The 21,751-nt window shown below is 38.7% G+C and overlaps 1 protein-coding gene across 2 annotated transcripts in view; it reads right to left on the bottom strand.

The window, feature by feature from the left end:
* smpx (small muscle protein X-linked) overlaps window positions 1-17,748 on the bottom strand; it is a 28,640-nt gene extending 10,892 nt beyond the window's left edge. The window contains exons 1-3 of one of the 2 annotated variants that reach the window (XM_033639101.2): window positions 17,648-17,748; window positions 9,166-9,225; window positions 2,081-2,167 (exon numbers count right to left, since the gene is read on the bottom strand). In XM_033639101.2, the coding sequence (XP_033494992.1) occupies window positions 2,081-2,167; window positions 9,166-9,201 (123 nt within the window). In that variant the 5' untranslated portion in view covers window positions 9,202-9,225; window positions 17,648-17,748. Of the gene's footprint in view, window positions 1-2,080; window positions 2,168-9,165; window positions 9,226-14,694; window positions 14,856-17,647 lie in introns of those variants that run through there. The other variant, XM_033639100.2, reaches the window with a different exon arrangement.
* Window positions 17,749-21,751: the final 4,003 nt, after the last annotated feature.

The raw sequence follows: 21,751 nt of genomic DNA, 5'->3' as shown, positions 1-21,751 counted from the left end.
GCCTCTGAATAATTTGTGCCTTATCGCCCACGACTTTATTCAACATGCCATGTTTCCCCTTCCTACTACACGCTCAGTTGGGATCAGCCGGCCAGCAGGTTTGCTTCATGGAGTATGTTGCCATAGTTACTAACTCAGGGTTACACTGAACTGGAAAGCAGAAGCATAAAACTCAAGAGTTTCCCTCATCTCAGGCTTAACATACTCAGAGTTTTCACTAATTTCACTTTCTGAAATAGGAGCTGATCTTCTTCCAGGTGCTGTTTATAAGTGTGTAGGCCTATCGTCCATGGGAAAGCTTTGGGCAACCCTGCACTAAAAAGATTTTCCATCTTTATCACAGACTGGTATTTACAGAAGAAGGAAAAGATATCTGTCAACTGTAATTGGTTTGTAACGTGACTCCTGTCTGACTGCTGAGCGTGGCCTCTTCCTGTGTTTGTCCTTTCAAATTAAATTCTCACATGGTCCACTCATATAGGTTTTGATTTATTTTGACGAGGTGCAGCTCCTTATAGAGTTTCATGTTTTCTTTTTTCTTTCATTCTTTTTTTTTGTCTGTTTTTCTGCGACTAAAGAACCAATAAAATCTCACAGACTAAAAACCTTTCTGGTTTCGTCGACTATTAGGGGGCATCCCTAGTTAGTGTTTTTTTTGCACTTCCAGTTGCTCGCCTCAAAGTCACTGGCGTTTTTTAACTTTTGGTGAGGTGCCTGAAATAAGGTGTGTGGTTAATACAAGCATAAGAGATTTTCAGGTTTAGTTTTACAACATAAAATATGTCTGGAAATACCCCACTTGTGAATTTGAAGCCTTTACAAAAAGTTGCTAGCAAGTGGCTAAATGAGACTACAGAGACTCATGAGACTTGTAATGCTGAACACAGAAGCTCATCTACTGTAAAACTTCAATTAATAGCCTGGGCTATTGTAGAGTGCCCCGGAGTAGGTAAACCCAGAAATGAGTTAGCATTTTAGCTAACTCATGGTTTAATCATGTCCCTAAAAAGGACGTTGTGTCTTTATGAAAATTGGGACGTGCACACACCCACGCACACACACACACAAACACACACACACAGAGCTCAGAGATCTGCCTGCTAACTTGATGTTGAGTTAGCGTTTTAGCTAACTCATTTTAGCATTTTAGCACCCGCGGTTCCCTTGTTTCAAAGTCAGTAGGTTTTTTTTTCAATGGCTTTTTGGTTAGATGAAATAAGCTCTGTAGTTAACACAAGCTTAAGAGACTTAAAAGTTTTGTTCTACAAAATAATATATGTCAGTAAATACCCTACTCATGAATGTCTAAGCTTTTAGCTACGTGTATTTAAACAGGTGGTTGCTAACAAGTGGCTAAATGTGACTACAGACCGTCATCACAGCTTTACAGCCTTGTTGTTGTGGTGATGTTGAAGTCATGCAACTGTAGTGTAGTTTGTTTATAGCCTGATGTTAGCATTTTATCTCTGGCAAAAATCATATAAGTTTTTTTCATTTGTGAAGATTATTTTGTTGTAAACTACAAACTATCATGAACTTTAGTTTGTTTGCAAAATCCAGTAGGACAATCCCAGTGGCTTTTTGTTGAGGCAAGGCTACATTCCTGGTCGGCCTACAAAAAACTGTCATCCCTGCAGCACTCTATTGTCCCTCTCAGCTATCGGGAGACACACAGAAGTGCTGTGAGTGAAGGTGGTGATGGTGATGACAATAAAGGAGCAGTACACGGTGGCACACATTAAAAACGGTGTTTTGTGGGTAAATACAAGATGAAAAATTTTCACTCATATTGCTTATATATTACATTATCTATGTATGTTGTATTGGGCATGTGTGATATGACAGGAATACAAAATGCAGCATGTACCAACTGAGGAAAAGTGATGCAAATGTGCTTCTTGTTTGCACACAAAATCTACTATTGACACATAAGATGAAGCTACAGAAAGCTGCTGGTAAATGTTTGATTTCACTTTCTTGTATGTGTGTGTGTGTGTGTGTGTGTGTGTGTGTGTGTGTGTGTGTGTGTATGTGTGTGTGTGTGTGTGTTTTTATGTGTGTTTCCCCTGTGTTGTCTTACCTCTTCTGTGTCTACTGTCTCCTCTCTCCTCTTGACAGGATGTCCCGCCCCTGGACGCAGAGCTCCCATCGGGATGTTCAAATTAGCCTGACGGACAGCGAGAAGAGCCAATGAGATACTTTCAACACTTTAAACAAATTTTCTGTCTCTGCGTCTCTGCATGTATGTGTGTGTGTGTGTGTGTGTGCATATGTTTGTGTGCGTATGTGTGTGTGTGTGTGTGTGTGTGTACACCTCCTGTTTCCTTAAAAACCCTCGTTTTGATTATGACCACTACTTCCTGGTTTAATCATGTCCCTAAAAAGGACGTTGTGTCTTTATGAAAATTGGGACACGCACACACCCACGCACACACACACAAACACACACACACACAGAGCTCAGAGATCTGCCTGCTAACTTGATGTTCCTGCTGCCTGCCCCTGACGTCCTGTCACTTGGATTTGATGTGTTTTTTTGCATTGTACTGTACTGTATATGCTCATATTGTACAGCTGTACAGAGAGGGAGTGTGGTGTGTGTCACAGAGGACGCTGGGTTTTTATTTTTTCCTGAGGTTACCGTTTAAAGTTCTGGAAGAAAATCGCCTCATTCGCAGCATGTTTGCTCAGATTTGTATCCCTGTAATGTTGCTTTGGCTGGGGTTGTTTACTGTCTTATGCTTAGCGTGCTGTCGGCAATCATCTTCTGACATTCCAACCAAAGGTTAGACCAATATTTCACCCTAAATTTGAAATTCAATCATAGTTTGACATTTTATGGAACAAGTTTATTTGCTTTCTTGCCAAGAGTAAAATGGGAAGACTGAATCCGATCTCATATCTGTGAAGCTGGAGCTGGAATTAGCTTAGCTTAGCTTAGCATAAAGGCTGGAAACAGGTGGAAGCCTTGCCCTAATGAACATGACACATTATACATTATAAAATTCTACCAGCACCTTTTAAAGTCCACTAATATGATCTAACTTGTTTGTTTGATCATACACTCTTCTGTTTAAGGCTACCTGTTTCTGCTTGCTTCCGGTCTTTACGCTACGCTAAGCTAATTGTCTCCTGGCTGTAGTTTCATGATCAGTGTTTAGTAATTCATTACAGTAAAACTACTTTACCCAGTAACACAATATCATCAATAAATAATACAGTTACAAATATATTGTTACAGCCTTACTTTTGTCGTCACCCTCCCTACTGATTTAAAATCCAAATATCAATCACATCCCCGGATTCATTTTTGCAATCATCATGGATGCATGTCACAAAGCAGCAAGCTAGCTTGGACGATAGAAGCATTCAGTGGCTGGAAATATTCACATTTCTTTGATGTTTTTGGGACAAAAGATGATAAGAACATTGCTGTTCCAGGTAGTGGTACCAAGACTCTTTCCTCTGTGAAAAACACGACTTCAAATGTCCTGAGACACCTACTACGATAGCTTAACGACACAAAGCTCCAGGAAATACACCCCACCAAAGCTGAGCCCTCCTTGGCTGCGGAGGACGGCTGTAGTCCTACAAGGCTGAACAACCAAAACTGGATTTTAATAATTGAAAGCTGCAGGCTACAAGAGAAAAGAGCTAATGATGCTTGTGTCTGGATGTGTAATGGATGAAATGTTGCTGATCTCCATTACTCACTCTCTGTCTTTAAGACAGAGCCTTGTTAAAATACAATCACAAGCAACAGAGGACCCCCAGGTTACAAAATCATTTGCAGGCTATCTGGCACACATGCAAAGTCTTAATATTGTGGGGTGTAATGGAAAAGTAATTTAAGGAGTAGTGTAACAAATTACTGTTGGCAGGGAGTAAAATTAAGTAAGTAAAGTATTGATATTACTTTTGAAAAGAGCAAAGAGTAATAAATTACCTGTTTTGTTGAGCCCAACACAGGTCATGATCAACAGACACAGATATGAGACGGCTATCGATCTTCATCTTTAAATCCCGGCAACAAAGTGAATTCACAAAATGTTGAACTCTTCCTTTAACTCTGTTCAAACATAAACTCAATAGCCCGTGCTGTATTTCCATCTGAGCCTCCCTGCATTACTAAAGGGCCATACCAGTGTGTTTGCAAGTTTTAGTTTTTTAAAGGGACACTCAAGAGATACAGCGTTGCACTATAAAGGGTGTAAAGACAGAATGGTCAGAATTGATGGAGCGGGGGCAGAGATATTCTGATATGCATTTAGTCTCCAATAAGCTCCAAAAAATGCTGGATCTTACAATTTACATGATACAACTACCATAAAGAGTGTAGAGTTGAGAAGCTGAAAAGTCATAACAATATTGTATCTTCATCCAAAATGTGTGCAGATGTGATGTTCACTGTGATGGATAACACATTTGGCAACCTGTGAGAGTGTGACATTAATGGAAACAAATGGATGCCTGGCTAGAACAGTAGAAATGTACATTCACATGTCTGTTATGTAAAGTCAATGTGATTTCTACTCTCCAAAGTCTTCTCCAAACAGTCTCTGCAGACAGTCCATCAGAGTGAATTATAAATGAAAGTACTCAAAAATTGGGCTTCCTGAGTGTTACTGTTGTAGCGACGGAGCTAATGTAAGTATTTTATATACTGTTGGTTAGTTTAATTTTGGGCTGCTTGTAACAATTATTTAATTTTTGAACAAATCAAAAACTGATTAAAGGTTCAGTAGGTAAAGATAAGAAAAACAACTTTTTATCATATTTGCTTGAATTGTCACTATATCCTGATAGTAGTGCATGAGACAGATAATCAGTGAAAAAAAGGTTCCTCTCTCTCCTCCTAGTGCTCCTGATGTCCACAGTACCTGAACTAAAGTAGCTTTGCAAACAGAAGAAGACAAATGATGAAAAACAGGCTTTCACTTTTCCAGAGGGTGGACGATGGACTTTCATCCATGGTCTTTGCTGTGTATGCTGTTATTGGCTGTACAGCTTGTCAGACTCGTGTCAGAGACTCCTTGGCTCTGATTGGTTGTTTTTGTTCAGGTGTGGTGGATTTTTGCAAATGCCATTAGCAGCACTAGGAGGAGCCAGAAGAACCTGATTTTTGTACTATTATACCTGATGTACTACTGTCAGGATATAGTGGCAGTTATGACAAAAAAAGTTATCTTTTATAAAAGTTAACCACTGTGGCTTTAAACATATATATTCTATAAAATGGCAGAAAACAGCAAAAAATACCCGTCATAAATTTAAAGATTTTTAAATGTCTTGTTTTGTACGATCAACAGTCCAAAACCCCAAAATATTCAGTTTACCATGAAATAAAAACAGAGAAAAGCTGTGAAATCTCACATTAATTAAGAGGAAACCAGAGAATGGTTGACATTTTTTTCTTCATACAACTTAAACGATTAATTAGTTATCAAAACATTACTGTTGATCAACTCATATTTTATAAGCTTATCATGTGTTTTGTATCTGAAAAGTAACTGTGGCTGTCAAATAAATGTACTGGAGTAAAAAGTGCAATATTTCCCTCTGAATTGTGGTGGAGTCAAAGTATGAAGGTGCATGAAATGGAAATACGCAAGAAAAGTACCTCAAATTTTGCACTTCAGTATAGTTCTTGACTAAATGTACTTAGTTACTTTCCACCACTGCTTATTTCTCATCTTTATTCTTTTAACTGAATAATACTTGCAATACTAATACTTGCACACCAATGATTCAAATCTGCTTTGCCGTGTTGATGAAGGGTACGATATGTATTAGTGAAATGAATACTGGACTTTAGGATCCACACTGGAAACATTTGGGCACAAAATGCTCCAATTGTGCTGCACAAGCTGTTTGGAGAAAATTTAATGGACCTTTTATTGCTTGCTGTTTGCAGCTATAAAAAGATGGTACTGGCCATTAATCTGGGTGGAGGCTGAGATGAAACTGCAGAGTGTAACTGGCTGCGTGTCGATCACTCCGACAAACTTTACGAGAGTTTTGAATGACACGGGTTCGACGAAATAATAACCATTTATTTTGAAGGTGAACTAAGTCTTTAAAGGTGGCCTCCGGGGGAGCGTAAGATAAAGATGGAAGACCAAAGACTTCAGGGCCAGCAGGGCAGTGAGTCTTTTAATCAGTCACTCAGTGCAGGATTTGTGTCCTTGAGCAAGACACTAAAGCAAGCTGATCATTTCCCTTTATTGATCAGAGAATGGCCCAATTATTATCGGTTCTTTTTCAGCTCAAATAAAATTCAGACAGACTTTGATTTTACTTTTCGGTGGGGTACATTTAAGGACTCTAACAGCCATTATGGCAGCAGCCCAGCACTGTTTGGTGGTTGTTTTCTATTTTATAGTTATTGGGTATAAAACACAGGGTGTCGAGTGTAAAAGGGGATCTATAGAAACTATTAACCAAGTTTAATTGTTCTGCACAGGCCATTTGTTGTTAACGGATCATGCTGGTGTTTGTGTTTTAGCCCTTTAACTGAAATAATTTACTTTACTCCCAAACATTTTCAAAAGCATAACAACAGGTTTTTCATTGGGTCCCTGCCTTCCAAACAGCCCACGCTTTCTATTCAGTTCTTTACAATGAAAAATGTCTGTTTCGGTGCCTTTAAAGGGAAACTTTTTTTTCAACCTGTACTCTATTGTCTCATTGTTTTGTGTCTAAGTGACAAATGCAGTAAAAAAACTTTTGAAATTGGACCCGTAGTAAGGAGATCACTGCAGCTGCAGCAGAGAAACAGACTGCAATGTAATCCTGAAAGGAAATTGTGCACCATCAATTTAAGTCCAATGAAAGTGTTTGTTTTTGCCTCTGACAGGCTCAGATTGTTATTTTAAGTGTCTGACAACATTACAGGAATGACACTACAGAGAAATTAAATGTTTTTCCCTACCTCTCGCTGGTCTGTTTGTTATGGTGACCAAGTCTCCCTCAAGGAGAAGTTTCCTTCCATAATCTCACAAGAGATGACTTGTTGAAGGAAAACAATGTTGGAAAAGTTTGTGAGAGTTGGAGAGAGGAATGAAGAGTTTGTTGTGTTGGAGTACAGAGAGTGTAGCTTAGTGTTATCTAAAAGATTGAATATTTAGCTGATTTGGCAGTGTGGAAAAGTCTGTGACATTTCAAAGTAAGACTTCTTGAGTGAGATTTGGCGACACACTAACAAACAGAGCAGTGAAAGGTACAGAAAAACGTTTCATTTCTCTGTAGAGCCCCATCTGTGATGTTGCTAGAGCGTCTTAATAACAATATGGGCCTTTCAGTGTCAAAAACAACCATTTTTTTGGACATAAATTGATGTACAACTGGCCCTAGGGATTATGTTGCAGCCTGTTTTACTCCTGCGCCCAAGGGCATGGAAAGGTGGGTGCTTAGGGTGCTGCAGCACCCCCTATTGACAAGAGATGAAACAACACAGTCTGTAAATAGCTGGCTATTTTAAGATAATTCCTGGTCTTAAGATTTGTTTTAATTTTTTACCTGCATTTGATAAGGTGACTGTCAGAAAATATATGAAAAAAGATGTTTGTGCTTATTTAATTAATCTCTCTGATCTGACGTGATAAGAGGTCGAGATCAGCTCATGGGACTGCTAACGATACACTTAGAGAGAGATTTGAATGATGACAATAAATGTTTGAATTGTAAGTTCTTCAAACCAAGCATATGTAACGTTTTTACCAAATTATGTAGCAGATGTGTTGAAACTTTGTGTTTTAACAATGCTGTCGTTAACATAGTTTTTAGGCACTTAAACCACTTACCTACGGTTAGAATCAGATCATGTTTTGGCTTAAAATACCAGCTATAGATGGCACAATCACGGATGGAAATGCCGGCAGTGTCTCATAAAATATACCTGGTTCTGGTGGCACAATTGTAGCTGGTTAATTTTGCTGACACAGTTTTTGAGGGACAATCCTTGCTGGAAATATTGCTGATGTACTGCTAAAAAACAACCAGTACGAGTATGAGTACATTCATAGTCATGCACGCACATTTAAACTGTGCAGCACCCTTCTGAGGACTTACGTTCCTGCATGCACTGCCTCTCTCAACACTGGACCAATTACAAAAGTTTTTGTCTCGATTAGTCAGTTTGACACAAAAACACAGGATAATTGGGTCCAAGTTTTAAAAAATTACCCAAGTTTCCCTTTAAGAAAACACTCCAACATCCAATATTTGAGAATCTGCAGCCAAATTGTAACACAGCCCAGTGCTACTTTAACAGAAAGTCAAACTCACAATAAAACCAAGTGGCAAATATTGACATTGTAAATAAGATGGATGTAAATTTTTATATTGTTTGCATTTGACAGGCTCTTAAATTGTGGATTTTTCAGCTACATTAACCACACAAACAGAAGAGGGTCTTTAAATCAGTTCCCGCTTGCAGCTGCATTAACCTAAAACAGTAATAATTGGCTTTCATGCTGTATTGATTAAATGGAGGCTAATAGCTTTCTGGAATATCAGTGTAATGAGGATACGGTATGCTTTTGAAAATGTTTAAAGAAAATAGACTAGATATTAAACTTTTAGGACAGTTTTTTTTTAATGAAGATGTCTCTTATTTATATTGTAAATCTGTACTGCTGTTGTTGTTTGTGATCAACTCAAACTGACGGTGGAGTACTGAGACGAGGAACCTCATGCCTGAACTGTACTGGTGTTTTAAATGTCCTCTGTCCAGATGCCTATCCCATGGTTAGACATGAAAATGAGCACAATGAGAAGAGACAGACGATGGAAGAAACCCTCTCTGACATGCACGCACAAAGCCATTACAACACAAATACAGACTCATTCACAGACACACACACAGTGATACAGACGACTCTTCATCCTTTGCCTCGCTACAACTCTGCACTAACAAAGCCTTGATACTGTATATGCACAGTCTGAACTCTGTATTTGCCTTTACCAATAAATACTTTAATGTGGAAGCACCTGGAGTCACCTGGATTTCTAACAGGATGAGGAGTTTATTCCATTCGATTGAAGCTCTTCTCCAGTTTTATTCTTGCAGTATTCTTGTTGTCAACAAAATATATGATGTTTTTAAAGTAGTAAAGTTTTACAAACATCCACACCTTAATGTGCACACAGATGAAAATATTTTACCTGAAGGGCCTTAACGTTGGACGAAGGTTTGGACATTATCCCCCCGGTAAGTCCACTGACCTAGAGGAAGCACAGATCACAGACATTCAGCTGTGTGTGTGTGAGAGTGTGTTTGTGTGTATTGGGGGCATTGGGACTCTGTTTCTGTGGTTTTAAAGGGCTGGGATAGCATTTCAGTTGCCTAGCGACTCTTACAGAGAGAAGCAGGTAGAGGAACTGTTCTCTGAATCATTCATGAGAGGGAGACAGAGGGGAATGTCAAAATAAAAGTGCAGCAGTGCCTCGATTTCGGCAAGTGTATGAGAGAGAAACCTTTTCAGTGAGTATAATGATGTTTGCATGGCAGGATAGATAGGAAATCTAAATGTGTGGTACCTTCTTTTACTGAGGAACGGCAGTGACAGGCTCTAAATAGGTTTATGATCACAGTGGCTTAGATTCAAATCTCAACAAACCACATAAACTCCCACATATAATAGCTTAAAGGGAACCTGTTAAGTTTTCCTTATTTGTTTTGTCATATAATGTTACAATGTCAGATGTTTATACTACACGTGGGCAAGGTTTTAAATAACTAGGTAAACATATGTAAAAGCAAAAAACCTCAGGCTTGACACTGTTCTGAATACTCCTTTTCCTAATGTTATTTCTGCTTTTGAGACAAGCCGACATTAGATGATGACAAATTTCTCTATATGGTCATCTGCAGGCAAACTACTGCAAGCATGAACATTACATAACCTACACTGCTACATGTAGCTACATGCTAACATCAGGGAAACATGTAATCTTGGTTGCCAATGTTGTTCATTTCTCCTCAATTTCGAATCATATTGCTGCTGGAACATGTCCCTTGTGTTAAGAAGCTTTTATTGGTGATTTTTAATGAAAGAAAGTGCAGCAAATCTCTGTTTCAGTCATTCCACCGACTGCAAGTACATTGCTACATGTAGCTACATGCTAACGTCAGGGATACCTGTAATTTTGGTTGCTGATGTTCTTAATTTCTCTAAGATTTTGGATCACATTGCTGCGGTAACATGTTTGCATGTGTTTAGAAGCTTTTATTGGTGATTTTTCATGGTAGCTTGCAGCTATGTTCCATTACAATCATTCCCGAGCTGCAAGTACACTGCTATATGTAGCTACATGCTAATGTCAGGTTAATGTTAATCTTAGTTTTTCATATTTCTGCTGGAACATGTCTGGTTGTGTTTAGAGGCTTTAATTTATTATTTTTCATGGCAGGAAATTGCTGCTATTCCCTGTCATTCTCTGGCTGCAATGACGAGACATGTATAGCTGCAGACATAATCCATTTGCAGCCTACATGACACGCCACTTTCAAAGTGCGCCCGCCACAGTACAAGACAAACCCACCATCGCGATGGTTATCTGGACCTTGCTACAATGTGACATAAAGGTGAATAAATATGAGGCCAAAAATAACAATAATCCTTTTTATAATTCGTTATACATACAGACGTGATCCACCTCATAAGTAACAAGATGTAACCCTTACCATTACCACACGTCATAGCTTGCTAACCCCAAACTAAGCATTTTTGTAAGTGCTTACGCCTCTGGACCTAGGGGCAAAGGGGGTCCGATCATAGACTTACAGGTAGCTGGTGCGGGTAAGTCATGTAGCTAGTGGGCGGGCTGCAGCTACTTGACAATAACAGTGCAAAAATGCAGAGACTGATTTTTGTTCACCTCTGTCTGAATATAAGGGCCCATTGTTTCAAAAATGACTCAGAATTTTGGCAGGTAAATCTGCCATTGTGTAAAGTACATATGTATACGTATGTAAAACCAGAGGCTTGACTGGTGAAACAGTAACTTCAGTGTTTTTGATGTCGCCTGATGGTGTAAATTCTGCAGGTTTCTGCTGAGGCTACTCCTCTCTGATGAAATAATTAAACCTAGATTATCTTCAGCATTAAAATTGTAAAATATAACAATCCTGCACAGACTATCTGTTAGAATCAGCTGTTAGAAATGGGTCTAAATCAATTTCCTGTTTATCCCTTACTTTGTCCCCCTCTTCCTCATTTCATCTCAGCCTGCTCTCTGTTATTTTCTACTTCCTCCCTCCCTTTTGATGTTTCACAGATCAGCGTTGACCCAAGTGGTTCCTAATCGTAGAAGTTTCCATGGCCTATTTATCTTATCTACGACGAGTGGCTCAGAGCAGAGCAGAGCAGAGGACCAAAGAAACAGAGTGAGTCCCAGGCCCTCCGGCTACATGCTGCAGCCGCCGAGTTCGATGGCAGCCCTTAGATACGGTTACCAGGGTGCTGTTTGGGCAACAACATACAGTAAGAGCTTTGCTGTCCTTGACATGAAAGCAAAAGCCTGGACACCCCAAAATACACAACCACAGACACACACTCTTATGCTTACACAACGGGATGATATTTATGTTGGCCACGAGTAGCAGCTGCCCCCCTGACGCCACGCTGCAAAGCTTCACAAAGTCCTTTCACTTTCACACATAGGCCTACGGTATGTGCACACTCACAGGCCTACCATCTCACACTCAGACTCATAACCACAGGTATAATTATTCTTCATACCTTTAATTATTCAAATCTCCAAACATTAAAACCTCTGTACAGACGTCTAACAAAAAGGCTCTTTGAGGAACAGTGTGTGTGTGTGTGTGTGTGTGTGTGTGTGTGTGTGTGTGCATACATCAGGGTTATTCCTGTATTTCTGGAGCATCAACAATAGAGAATTTTTAGAGAGCAACAGCTGCACATACAGAAGCACAAATAAATGAAAAAAAGAAATATGTTTCACTTGCTTTGTTAAAGATATACTATGCAGGACTTTCTCAAAAAAAATGTATGGACTCACATTGAAGTAATCCCTCTCACTCATCTCTTATGACCCAGTAGAGGTATGTGGCAATATATTTTTCTACAGAGACTCTGCACTCTGCCTGGATTTTCTTATTTTCTTCGTATTTTCTGAGTTCAGGACATTTACAAGCGTGTACCCCCACAGCACTCAGGTGCATTGTGTTTTTCCAGTATCCTCCTTGAGGTTGATATTTTTGGTTCACAGTGTAAATAGCTTAAAAACTACTAGACAGATTGCTGTGGAACCACAGATAATCATGGTCCACTGAAGATAAATTTTAATTACTTGAATCATCCCTTAACTTTTTATCTAGCAGCATTATCACATCAAAATGTGTCCAATACTTTGGTTTTTGACTTCGTGAAACACTTGGTTTTGGGTCTAATTAGCATGCTAATGGTAGCCTGGAAATCCAGACCCAAATCTAGAAAGATTTAGGGTTTGGCCATGAGTAATGCAAATGGCCCAACTCGAGAGGCGGCACCAAGCATGCATTTGAAAATATCACTACATGCAAATGGATAACACTACGACCAATCAGAACAATACACGGGGTGACGTATCCAGAGCTTAGCTACCAGTGGAGCTAACTGGTAGATTAGACTCTTGCCGTATCCGGTCGGCAAAACAGCAAAAACGTCCTTCTTGCAAAGGAAAGATTCGAGCGCCGTCTTCTGTTCCTCTTTTAGAGAAAAAGCCAAGTCTAACTCGTTCAATATAGCGGCCAAAGCCATTTCAAACAACTGGTGTTCATCCGTAGCCATATTGCAGTGTTTACTGACTGATTCCGGACTTTGTCGTTGCAGCGCTGTCGTCATCTGTTTAGCTCGCCTCTGGCCCTTCTATATCAGATACACCGATGTGATTGGTGCAGCTCGGCTCCAACGGCATGGGTAACGAGCATCATTACTGATTGCCAGAATGACTCGCTGAGCAAATTGAAATTGTGCTCTAGCGAGAACACTGGATTTCCAGGGTATGCTAATAGGTTAAACTTAATATAATCTGTTACACTTCAAAATGTTAACATCATTGTGAGCATGTTAGCATCCTGAGGTTAGCATCTATTTTCACAGAGCTGCTAACATGGTTGTAGACTGTTATTCTTGTTTTCTTAATGTCAACAAATGCTTTGAAAAGAGCAACACCAACAATGAATTTAACTTACTAAGAGGGAGTGCCTGTGTATAAAGCAACTGTATTAGCCTACTTTGTCTTTATGCCATAGACCTCAATTGTTGTTCAAAGATACGTAAATAAGACATACTGTTGCACTGTAAAAGATGAAAGTATATATTTGTCATCTATTCTAAAAAGAACAGTTAAACGTTTTAGGAAGCTTATTCTCTTTCCTGTCTACATGTTAGATGAAAAGATTTATACCACTCTAAAAATGAAGCAACGACCCACGGATGTATTAAGAAAACTGGATATAGCATTGGAGGTGAGCCTCTCTTCATACCTTTGAAAGCTGCTCAGTGGCGCATGAAGCCAAAAAAGTTTAATTTCTGCAGTATGAAATTACCCAAATCTTCCACTAGAGACTTACAATGGATGAGCATGGCCGAGTGAGGCAAAGCGGCTAACTTCTGCCGGCTGAATGACAAACGTAGGGTTTGGCCCTTTGCTAACTTGAATGGGGATACAATGATTTAATCGTGCAGGTCTTCTAGACTTTCAAAATGTTATCAGACCAAATGGATCAAATCCGGATAGTGAAATTAATCGTTTTGCATGGGTTGTGATGCTCTAAAAATGTATCAACTGATAAACAAATGTCTCTTTCACAGTCTACAGGGAAAAGTCTTTCTCAGTCTCAAGGTACTACATGGTGGACCTAAACGATGTGATTCCACTTTTGGCCACTATGTGAAATTGACATTAAAGCCTGGGGCTGTTCCTGAGGTCCTCATACAACCAACAGGTGATTAGCTTAGTTTAGCTTAAAGACTTGAAACAGAAGAAACAGCTAACCTGGCTCTGTCCAAATATAACAATCTGAGTAATCAGCACCTCTAGGCCCTTAGCTCACTAATTAAGACGTTATATCCTTGTTGGAGTTGTGGTTTCACAAAGTTTATGTGCTAGACTATGTCTTGGCCAGGAAGCCGAGCATAGCCGGTGTTTGCTAAGCTAAGCTAATCATCCTGGTTCAAGTTTCAGTGTACAGACTTGAGAGTGGTACCATTCTTCTTACTGAAGTTTTGTAAGAGAGCAAAAACTGGTAGTTGTCTTTCTAAAAATGTTGAACTATTCCTTTAAAGATTTACTCTTGAGCGGGAACCAATGATTGTTGTGGTTGAGTGCCGCAAACAGGGAAGGGGATGTCGGAAAGTACTGAGGGACGGACTAATTCATTGTTGGTTTTGACCTTTAATTTGATTTGTTGACAATAACAACAATGCAGAATATTGCCAGCCTTATCCTCTCAGAATGACAGTTACTTTGTGCACAAATACGACAAAATCAATACTTTGTTTCATAAAAACAGAATTCAACAGGAGTCTTCCTGCAGGTTATTGGAAACTTCCAGACTGTCCTGTAAAAACTATAAAATGCTGAATTACCATTATAGTAATGACCTAAACTTACCTGCCATTCAAACACACATACAAATGCATGCACACACACGCGCACATAAACAAAGCAGATCTAACTTACCTGTTGATGGCACAACACTGTATGGTCTAACGCTGGCAATGCTTGAGTTTAAACTACTCTTACTCGTTCACCACTTTCTATCCATCCCTTTTCACACACTTGTTTCTCCTCTACTCTCTTTCTTTTTCTCTTTCCTTCTCTTTTCTTCTTCTCTCCGCCCTCTCACTTTCTCTCTCTCTGCCTCGTAAGTGGTGGAAGGATTCCTCTCATATCTGGGATTTGTTCTCACTATAAATAGAAGAGTGATACACAGAAGGGACCTGCTTTATATCCACACACACTCTCTTAGCCACACATGGACACCCAGAGTGACGGACCAAAACATTGTCAAACAGGAGCACCGAGCACTTTGATCTTTTTACTTTTAACATCTTTTAAAGGGTTTTTAAAATGTAGCTAAGTGAAATGTTCCAATGACTAAAATACATAGACTGCAAGACCAAACTTCATTCAAAATAAGAAACATTTAAGCATGAAACACTGTCTGCTTACATGATTTTCACAAATGTTAATAATGACAAGTATGCTCCGCTCCTTGATTAGATTTTTAAGGTTTTTAAGTTTTAATTATGTAAAATGCTCTAATGAGGGAAATACTTTGACAACAAGACCAAACTTCATTCAAAAAAGGCAACATTTAAGCATGAAAAAGATAACTGTCTGCGTAAGCTTCACAAATGTTTCTAATGGTAGGTATGGTCCCTAATTTGAACATATTTTCAAGGTTTTCAATGTTTAATTACAGTAAGAAGCTCCACTGAGGAAAGTAGTTTAAACTTTATCTCATAAATGGAACATTTCAGCATTAAAGACAAATTTGGTTGTTTATATGATACTCACAAATGTTTATAATGACAAGCATGGTCCCTGATTTGAACATATTTTTTAGGCTTTTGAAGCTATAATGTCAATAAAATGGTTCAGTTAGGGAAGAAAGTTAATTGCTAGACCAGACTTCATTTAAAAAATGGAACATTTAAGCATGAAACAGTCAAACAGATAACCTTCTGCTTATATGAGATTCACTAATGTTTACTATAAAAAAGTGTGGTAGCTGATTGGAACACTTTTTGAAGGTCTTTAATCCTTAAAGACAGTAAGTTCCTCTGGTGAGAGAAATAATTCAACTGCTAGACCAAACTTCATTCAAAAAAGTGAACATTTAAGCATGAAAAACCAAACTTTCTTACTGACTGTCTTAAGGTCCACAAATGTTGGTAAGGACAAGTGTGGTCCTTGATTCTAAAATCTTTTAAAGGTTTTCAAGCTTTAACTAGAGAATGCAATTTCTGAAGAAACTGAATGCTGCATGTTGAAAAGCTGATGCTACACTGCAGTGCTGGCTTTAAACGTTGAATCATACCATTAATGTATGAATGATATGGAATATTGGAAGATTTCTGGTCTCAGTTAACTGCATCAGTTGGTGGAATATCTCTAATTTTTACGCTCAGTGTGCCAAATGTGTATGTCTGTTTGCTTCCACAGCAACATAGTTTGAAAAAGCACAAGTTTTACTCCATTTTGACCAAAAGGTATGTATGAATGTATGAAAATTGTGGGCATGATGGCGAGTTGAAGAGAGATGCTGAGAGATGCCCCCCACACTATAGCTCTGAAAATTCCTGAGGAGGGCATTTTACCAAGCTCCAAACAAGTCTGAATATTTAAAAAAGTTTGAATGGGATTTGAAAATTGAACACAAGTCAGAATGTACCAAAGATGGGGAACATTTTAAAGTTTGAATGGAGTTTCTATGTGAATGTATGAATGAAGAAATAGGCCTTGAAAATGCTTAAAAAACCTTGAATTTAAATTTGAGCATTACTCCATTTATTTGAATGGGGAAAATTTCATAGAAAACTGCAAATATTTGGAAAGTTTGAAAGATTTGAATGCTTAAATATACAAACCACATGTGTTCTAATTGAGCTGAATATTTTGATGTTTGAATGAAGCTTCTATGTTGAAAAATGTAGAAGCAGTAGCATGACATAAAAGTGGGCAGAATTTTTGCATAGAGTATCATTCCCACCCAGTTACAGTAAAATATTCCAGTTAGGGGAATAATTCAACACTCAGACCAAATTTCATTCAGAAAATGGAACATTTAAGTATGAAACACTCAAAGAGATAACTCTCTGTTCATATGATACTTACAAATGTCAAGTATGGTCATCTTTTTAAGGCTTTTAAAGCTAAAATTACAGTTATATGTTCCAGCAAGGGAAATAATTTAACTGGCAAAACAAACTTCATTAAAAAAGAGGAACATTAATGTATGAAACACTTAAAGAGTTAACTGTCTGTTTACATGGTACTCACTAATGTTTACAGTGACAAGTGTGGTCCCTGAGCTGAACATATTTTAAAGGTTTTCAATCTTTAATCACTGTAAGATGTTCCAGTGAGGAAAATGATTGAACTGCCAGACCAAATTTCATTCAGAAAATGGATCATTTAGGTATGAAACACTTGAAGAGATAACTGTCTGTTTACATGGCATTAACAAATGTTTACAATGAGCTAGCAAGCTATAATTAAAGTAATATGCACCAGTGAGGGAGATAATTTAACTGCTAGACCAAATGTCATTAATTCAAATGAACCATTAAAGCATTAAATCCTTAAACACACAACAGCCTGGTTATATGATACTCACAAATGTATGACAAGTATGGTAATTTTTGCTGCGTCTTCATTAAACCCTGATACATGAGTCCTCAAAACACTCTTTCTAATCTTAGTGACTAAAATATCACTGCCCTATTTCTGCTCTGACACTCTCTTGAACACACACACACAGTCACACACACACAGAAGGGGTTATGCTGGTATATCTACATGTATACACTGATGTACATCCACAGGCTCAGAGGGGAACTGTGATCTCACAGAGTTAAAGGTGTGTGTGTGAGTGTGTATATGTGTATATGTGTGTGTGCTCTCTTACCTCGTGGCGTGCGTGGCTGCTCTGCCCTGCCTGCGCTCTCTCTGAGGTCCTCTTCGGCTACCTGACCTGTTTCCGCTTGTCCTGATTGGCTCAGGGAGACACAAAACTCCTCCCTGAGAGGAATCCGACCCATCATGAGAGAAGAAGAATGAGTTTTCAGCCTGTGTGTGTGTGTGTGTGTGTGTGTGTTTCTGTCTATAGATGTGTTTTCTCATCTGTTTCTACACATTTAAAGTCTTTAGAAGTGAGTTTCCATGTACCTTTCTCTCAGAATTCTCCTCAACTTTTCCTCAAATGGAGTTGTCCACCTTCATGGCATCAAACCACATTGATCCTGTGAAATAATCTTCTGTGTGCTCAGGTAGTAAAATGAACAGACTCAAACTGTAGGCTTGTTATGTATTTTAGACTATGCAAATACACCCCTCCAACACACGCACACACATTGGTCTCACCTGTTGGCAAGGACAACCCTGACCTATTACAGATAAACACCATCATCACTGAATGTGTTTATTGTATTTGACAACATGCTGCAGGTGAACGGCCTGCTATTGATTCTAGGTAGCTGACGTTTTGCAGTAAGCTGGACCAAACGTCATTAATCAAGTAACAACATGTAAAGGTAGGAGCTAAAATGTTTTGCAATGTTTTGCATCTTTTGGCCTTTAGGAAAACAGCACACTGAGACGAGGACATAGGCAAAATGTAATGGAGCTCCTGTGTGTCTGTACACTGTGCAGAGGCTGGGAGAAACAGGGGGTCAGGGGGCTGTAAAGATTTTGGTATATGGACCTTTACACAGGATGGTGACCCACAGCACTGAGAAGTAAAGAGAGGTGACATGTAGAGTCAGGCCAAACATACTTCCAGACCTTCCACTTAGCCCCACCCCCTCAATAAAATACAACAACAACAACAACAACAACAACAATAAAACAATGCCCTCAACTAAATACTGAAGCTACATTTTATAAGCAAAAACAACAAAACAAAATCCGCTGTAGCTAACTCAAGATTACCCCTTTTCTCAGCTGAAGTTGTACAGTCCAGTAATGTTAATTGAGAGCATACACTGTAAAAAAAAAAAAAAAATGGACGTAGCTACCGTGATGTCACCCATTATTTGGTGGACTCCTGTTTTAAAGCATCAAGTTTGGCGTTTTGGCCTTCACCATCTTGGTTTTTTGGAGCCAGAGGTAACCACATTTGGGCAAGAGGGTGGAGCTGTGGAGGAGCAAGGGGTGGATCTGACTGGGAAGCCACTATTGCCTGACAGCCTGTCACTCAAAACAGCCTTTAAATACGCGTAATTGTAATACTTAACAAAATGTAAATGTGTTAGTTTTATATATATACTGTATACATATAAAAGACCAAAACTGGTTTTTGAACCAGACTGTAAACATGTTTATTTCTGCTGTAAAGTTGGAAAATTTAACATAGGGGTCTATGGAGATTGACTCACTTTTGGAGCCAGCCTCAAGTGGCCATTAGAAGAACTGCAGTTTTTGGCACTTCGTGCTTCCTTAATTTTTTAGCCCGGAGGTTGCGATGTGAGAGTGAGTCTGCCACTCACTAAACCAGAGGAGAACCTCAGAGAGTGAGAGACAGATTAGTAACAGAACCGAAATAAATAAATAATCCAAATAAACTATTACAAATTATTATATGATCAATATGATAAGTTTTACACCTATCTATAAAGGCGCTTGCACATGATTGCCGATTTGCCGCCGCCGCAGTGCTCGCCGTCGGCTTGACCTAACGCGGATCTCACCTCCATCTTGCAGTCGGATCTTTAAATTTTTCCGCGCCCCGTCTCCGCCCCCGCCCCCCCGCCTGCGTTCTACTGTAAAATCATTGGCTCTTTACGGAAAGGTCAACGTCAAATGGGGTCGAAGTTCAACAAAACTGAACTTTCGGCGTTGCATCAAAATGCTGGTGAGACAAACGGTATTTTGTGGTGGCACATGCTGGTCCTGAGGCAGGTTAATACTGCTGTGCCTGAATAAGTGCCAAGAAAAGCCAAAGAAGACAAGAAAATTGGTACATTTTTTTATTATCTAATAATGTCTCCATGGTTTTCTTTATTCTTATCATAGGCTACATTTTAATTTTATTTATTATTTATTATGTATGTATTCTTCTTTTCCCCTCAGGTACCCACCCACAGTAACATGTAGAGTGCACTGACTGAATCATTGTATTTGAGTGTAATTTGGAGCTAAAATTGACATTAGAACTTAAATAAGGTAACAAAAATGAGGCATTTCAGGCTAAATGAATGAATGGAGTCCACTGAATGATGAGTCCTCCCTCTAGTGTGTGATAGTTTTCATTGGAGATCAGATAATAGTTTTCGCTGTCTGACAGTTCGTCCCTCTTGTCCTCAGGCAGCTGTTTAGTTGGCAGGAAATGGGAAGTTGGAGGCCACATGTACATGAGGGCATCTGTCCTGCTCATCTGCTCAAGCTGCTCATGTTGTTACACCACAATGGAGAAAAGCCACTAATATTTCCCTGTCCTGGTGAGCATTTGTCTGACTGACTGATAATTAGTTAACAGTTTGGGTTTTGGTGCTTCGTCTACACTTTCATGTTATTGTACGGAATTAACCTTTAACCTCACAGAGAATCCCTCCAAAAAGTGACCTCCAAACACTTGTGTGAGTAAAACAGGACTGACAAACTGGAGGCTCTGTGTGACGCTGAACTGTGCCAATATGGATGTGAAATGCATCAACACATGAGTCTTTATCCACAAGTGGTTTTATGTTCCCTGGCTCACATTTATGGCTTAATGAGTCAGACTGGGACCTTGTTTCCTCGTCGCATCTGAGTCAGACCATCAACATTTATTGGTGTCCTTTTACCCTCCTGGCCTTTGGGCAGGATGAAATCCAATATCTAGACTCACACTTTCATTTTTTACTGCTGCAACTCTGCCAAAGCTGCTCTGCAAACCTGATCAATTATTCTGCGCTCCATTTCAAGGGCTAGTGCTGCCCTCAGGTTCCCTTGGTAAAATCAATCTGCAAAGATGTTCTTTTTCTTTTTCTTTCTTTCTTTCTTTCTTTCAACAGAGTAATGATATCAAAATACTGTAAAATGAAACACATAACAAACAATAATATGAGAATTAATTTTGATAAAATACAATATAATTTACTTGACATTTTAAATGTACTGCTCATTCCTCTCCATAGCATTCTTGTATTCTATTATGTGCTCATATTTTACTCAATATAGGAATTGCACGTTGACAGTTAAGCTTTACATCAAATGCATCATGCAGGTCTTGATGGGCTAATGCAGAATACAGAGTAAAGAAAGAACTTTAAATTTCCTGCTCTCAGTTTATATTTGCCAACCTAATTGAAAATTATTTGGCTTTTAAGTCAAAATTTTGACATTTCCCACACATCACTTGAAGGCATCACACTTGATAGCTCTAGTGTAGCTCAATATGTGGGATTAGTAACATAAAACTGGGACAAGCAACAATTTACAGTGGTGTAATGTGACAAAGTCATAAAACTTTGTTACAGAACATAAGTATTTTTTGGGTGTGTATCCGTACTTTACTTGAGTTTTTATATTTCTGTCAACTTTCACTTTTGCATTTTACTGCCCTTATGTTGCAGGCTTTAAACATTCTATTGGGGCTCCTGGATGAAATCTGTCCCCAGATATTAAATACAATTATTCTGTTTTGTAAAATATTTATATCTAAAGCTCAATCAAAAACAACTTTGAATGTAAGTTTCCTGAGAAATACAGTGCAATGTCAAATTCTTATGGAAAGAATTATTGCTACAAATTATTAAGTAGCACAAAATAACATGAAATTTGAGAAGAGTTTCTCTAGTGAAAGGTGGAACTATACAGAACTATAATTACACTAGTAGTAGTCTAACTTTTTGGTTTGATTGTTGTTGTTTTTTTCTTTGTTAGACTACATTGTCATGTCATGTTGTCATCTGTGCTTTGTGTATTATTATTTGCCTGTAATTACAACAAAGTTTCACTTTTACTTCACTGCATTTCCTAAATAAAATGCATACTTTTATTTCAATACATTTCACCCAAGCATCTTAGTTAC

This window comes from Epinephelus lanceolatus, chromosome 20 (genome assembly GCF_041903045.1).
Source record: "Epinephelus lanceolatus isolate andai-2023 chromosome 20, ASM4190304v1, whole genome shotgun sequence".
NCBI classification, from domain to species: Eukaryota; Metazoa; Chordata; class Actinopteri; order Perciformes; family Serranidae; genus Epinephelus; species Epinephelus lanceolatus.
Note: the sequence above shows the minus strand (reverse complement) of the source record. Positions and strands in the feature narration are given on the sequence as shown.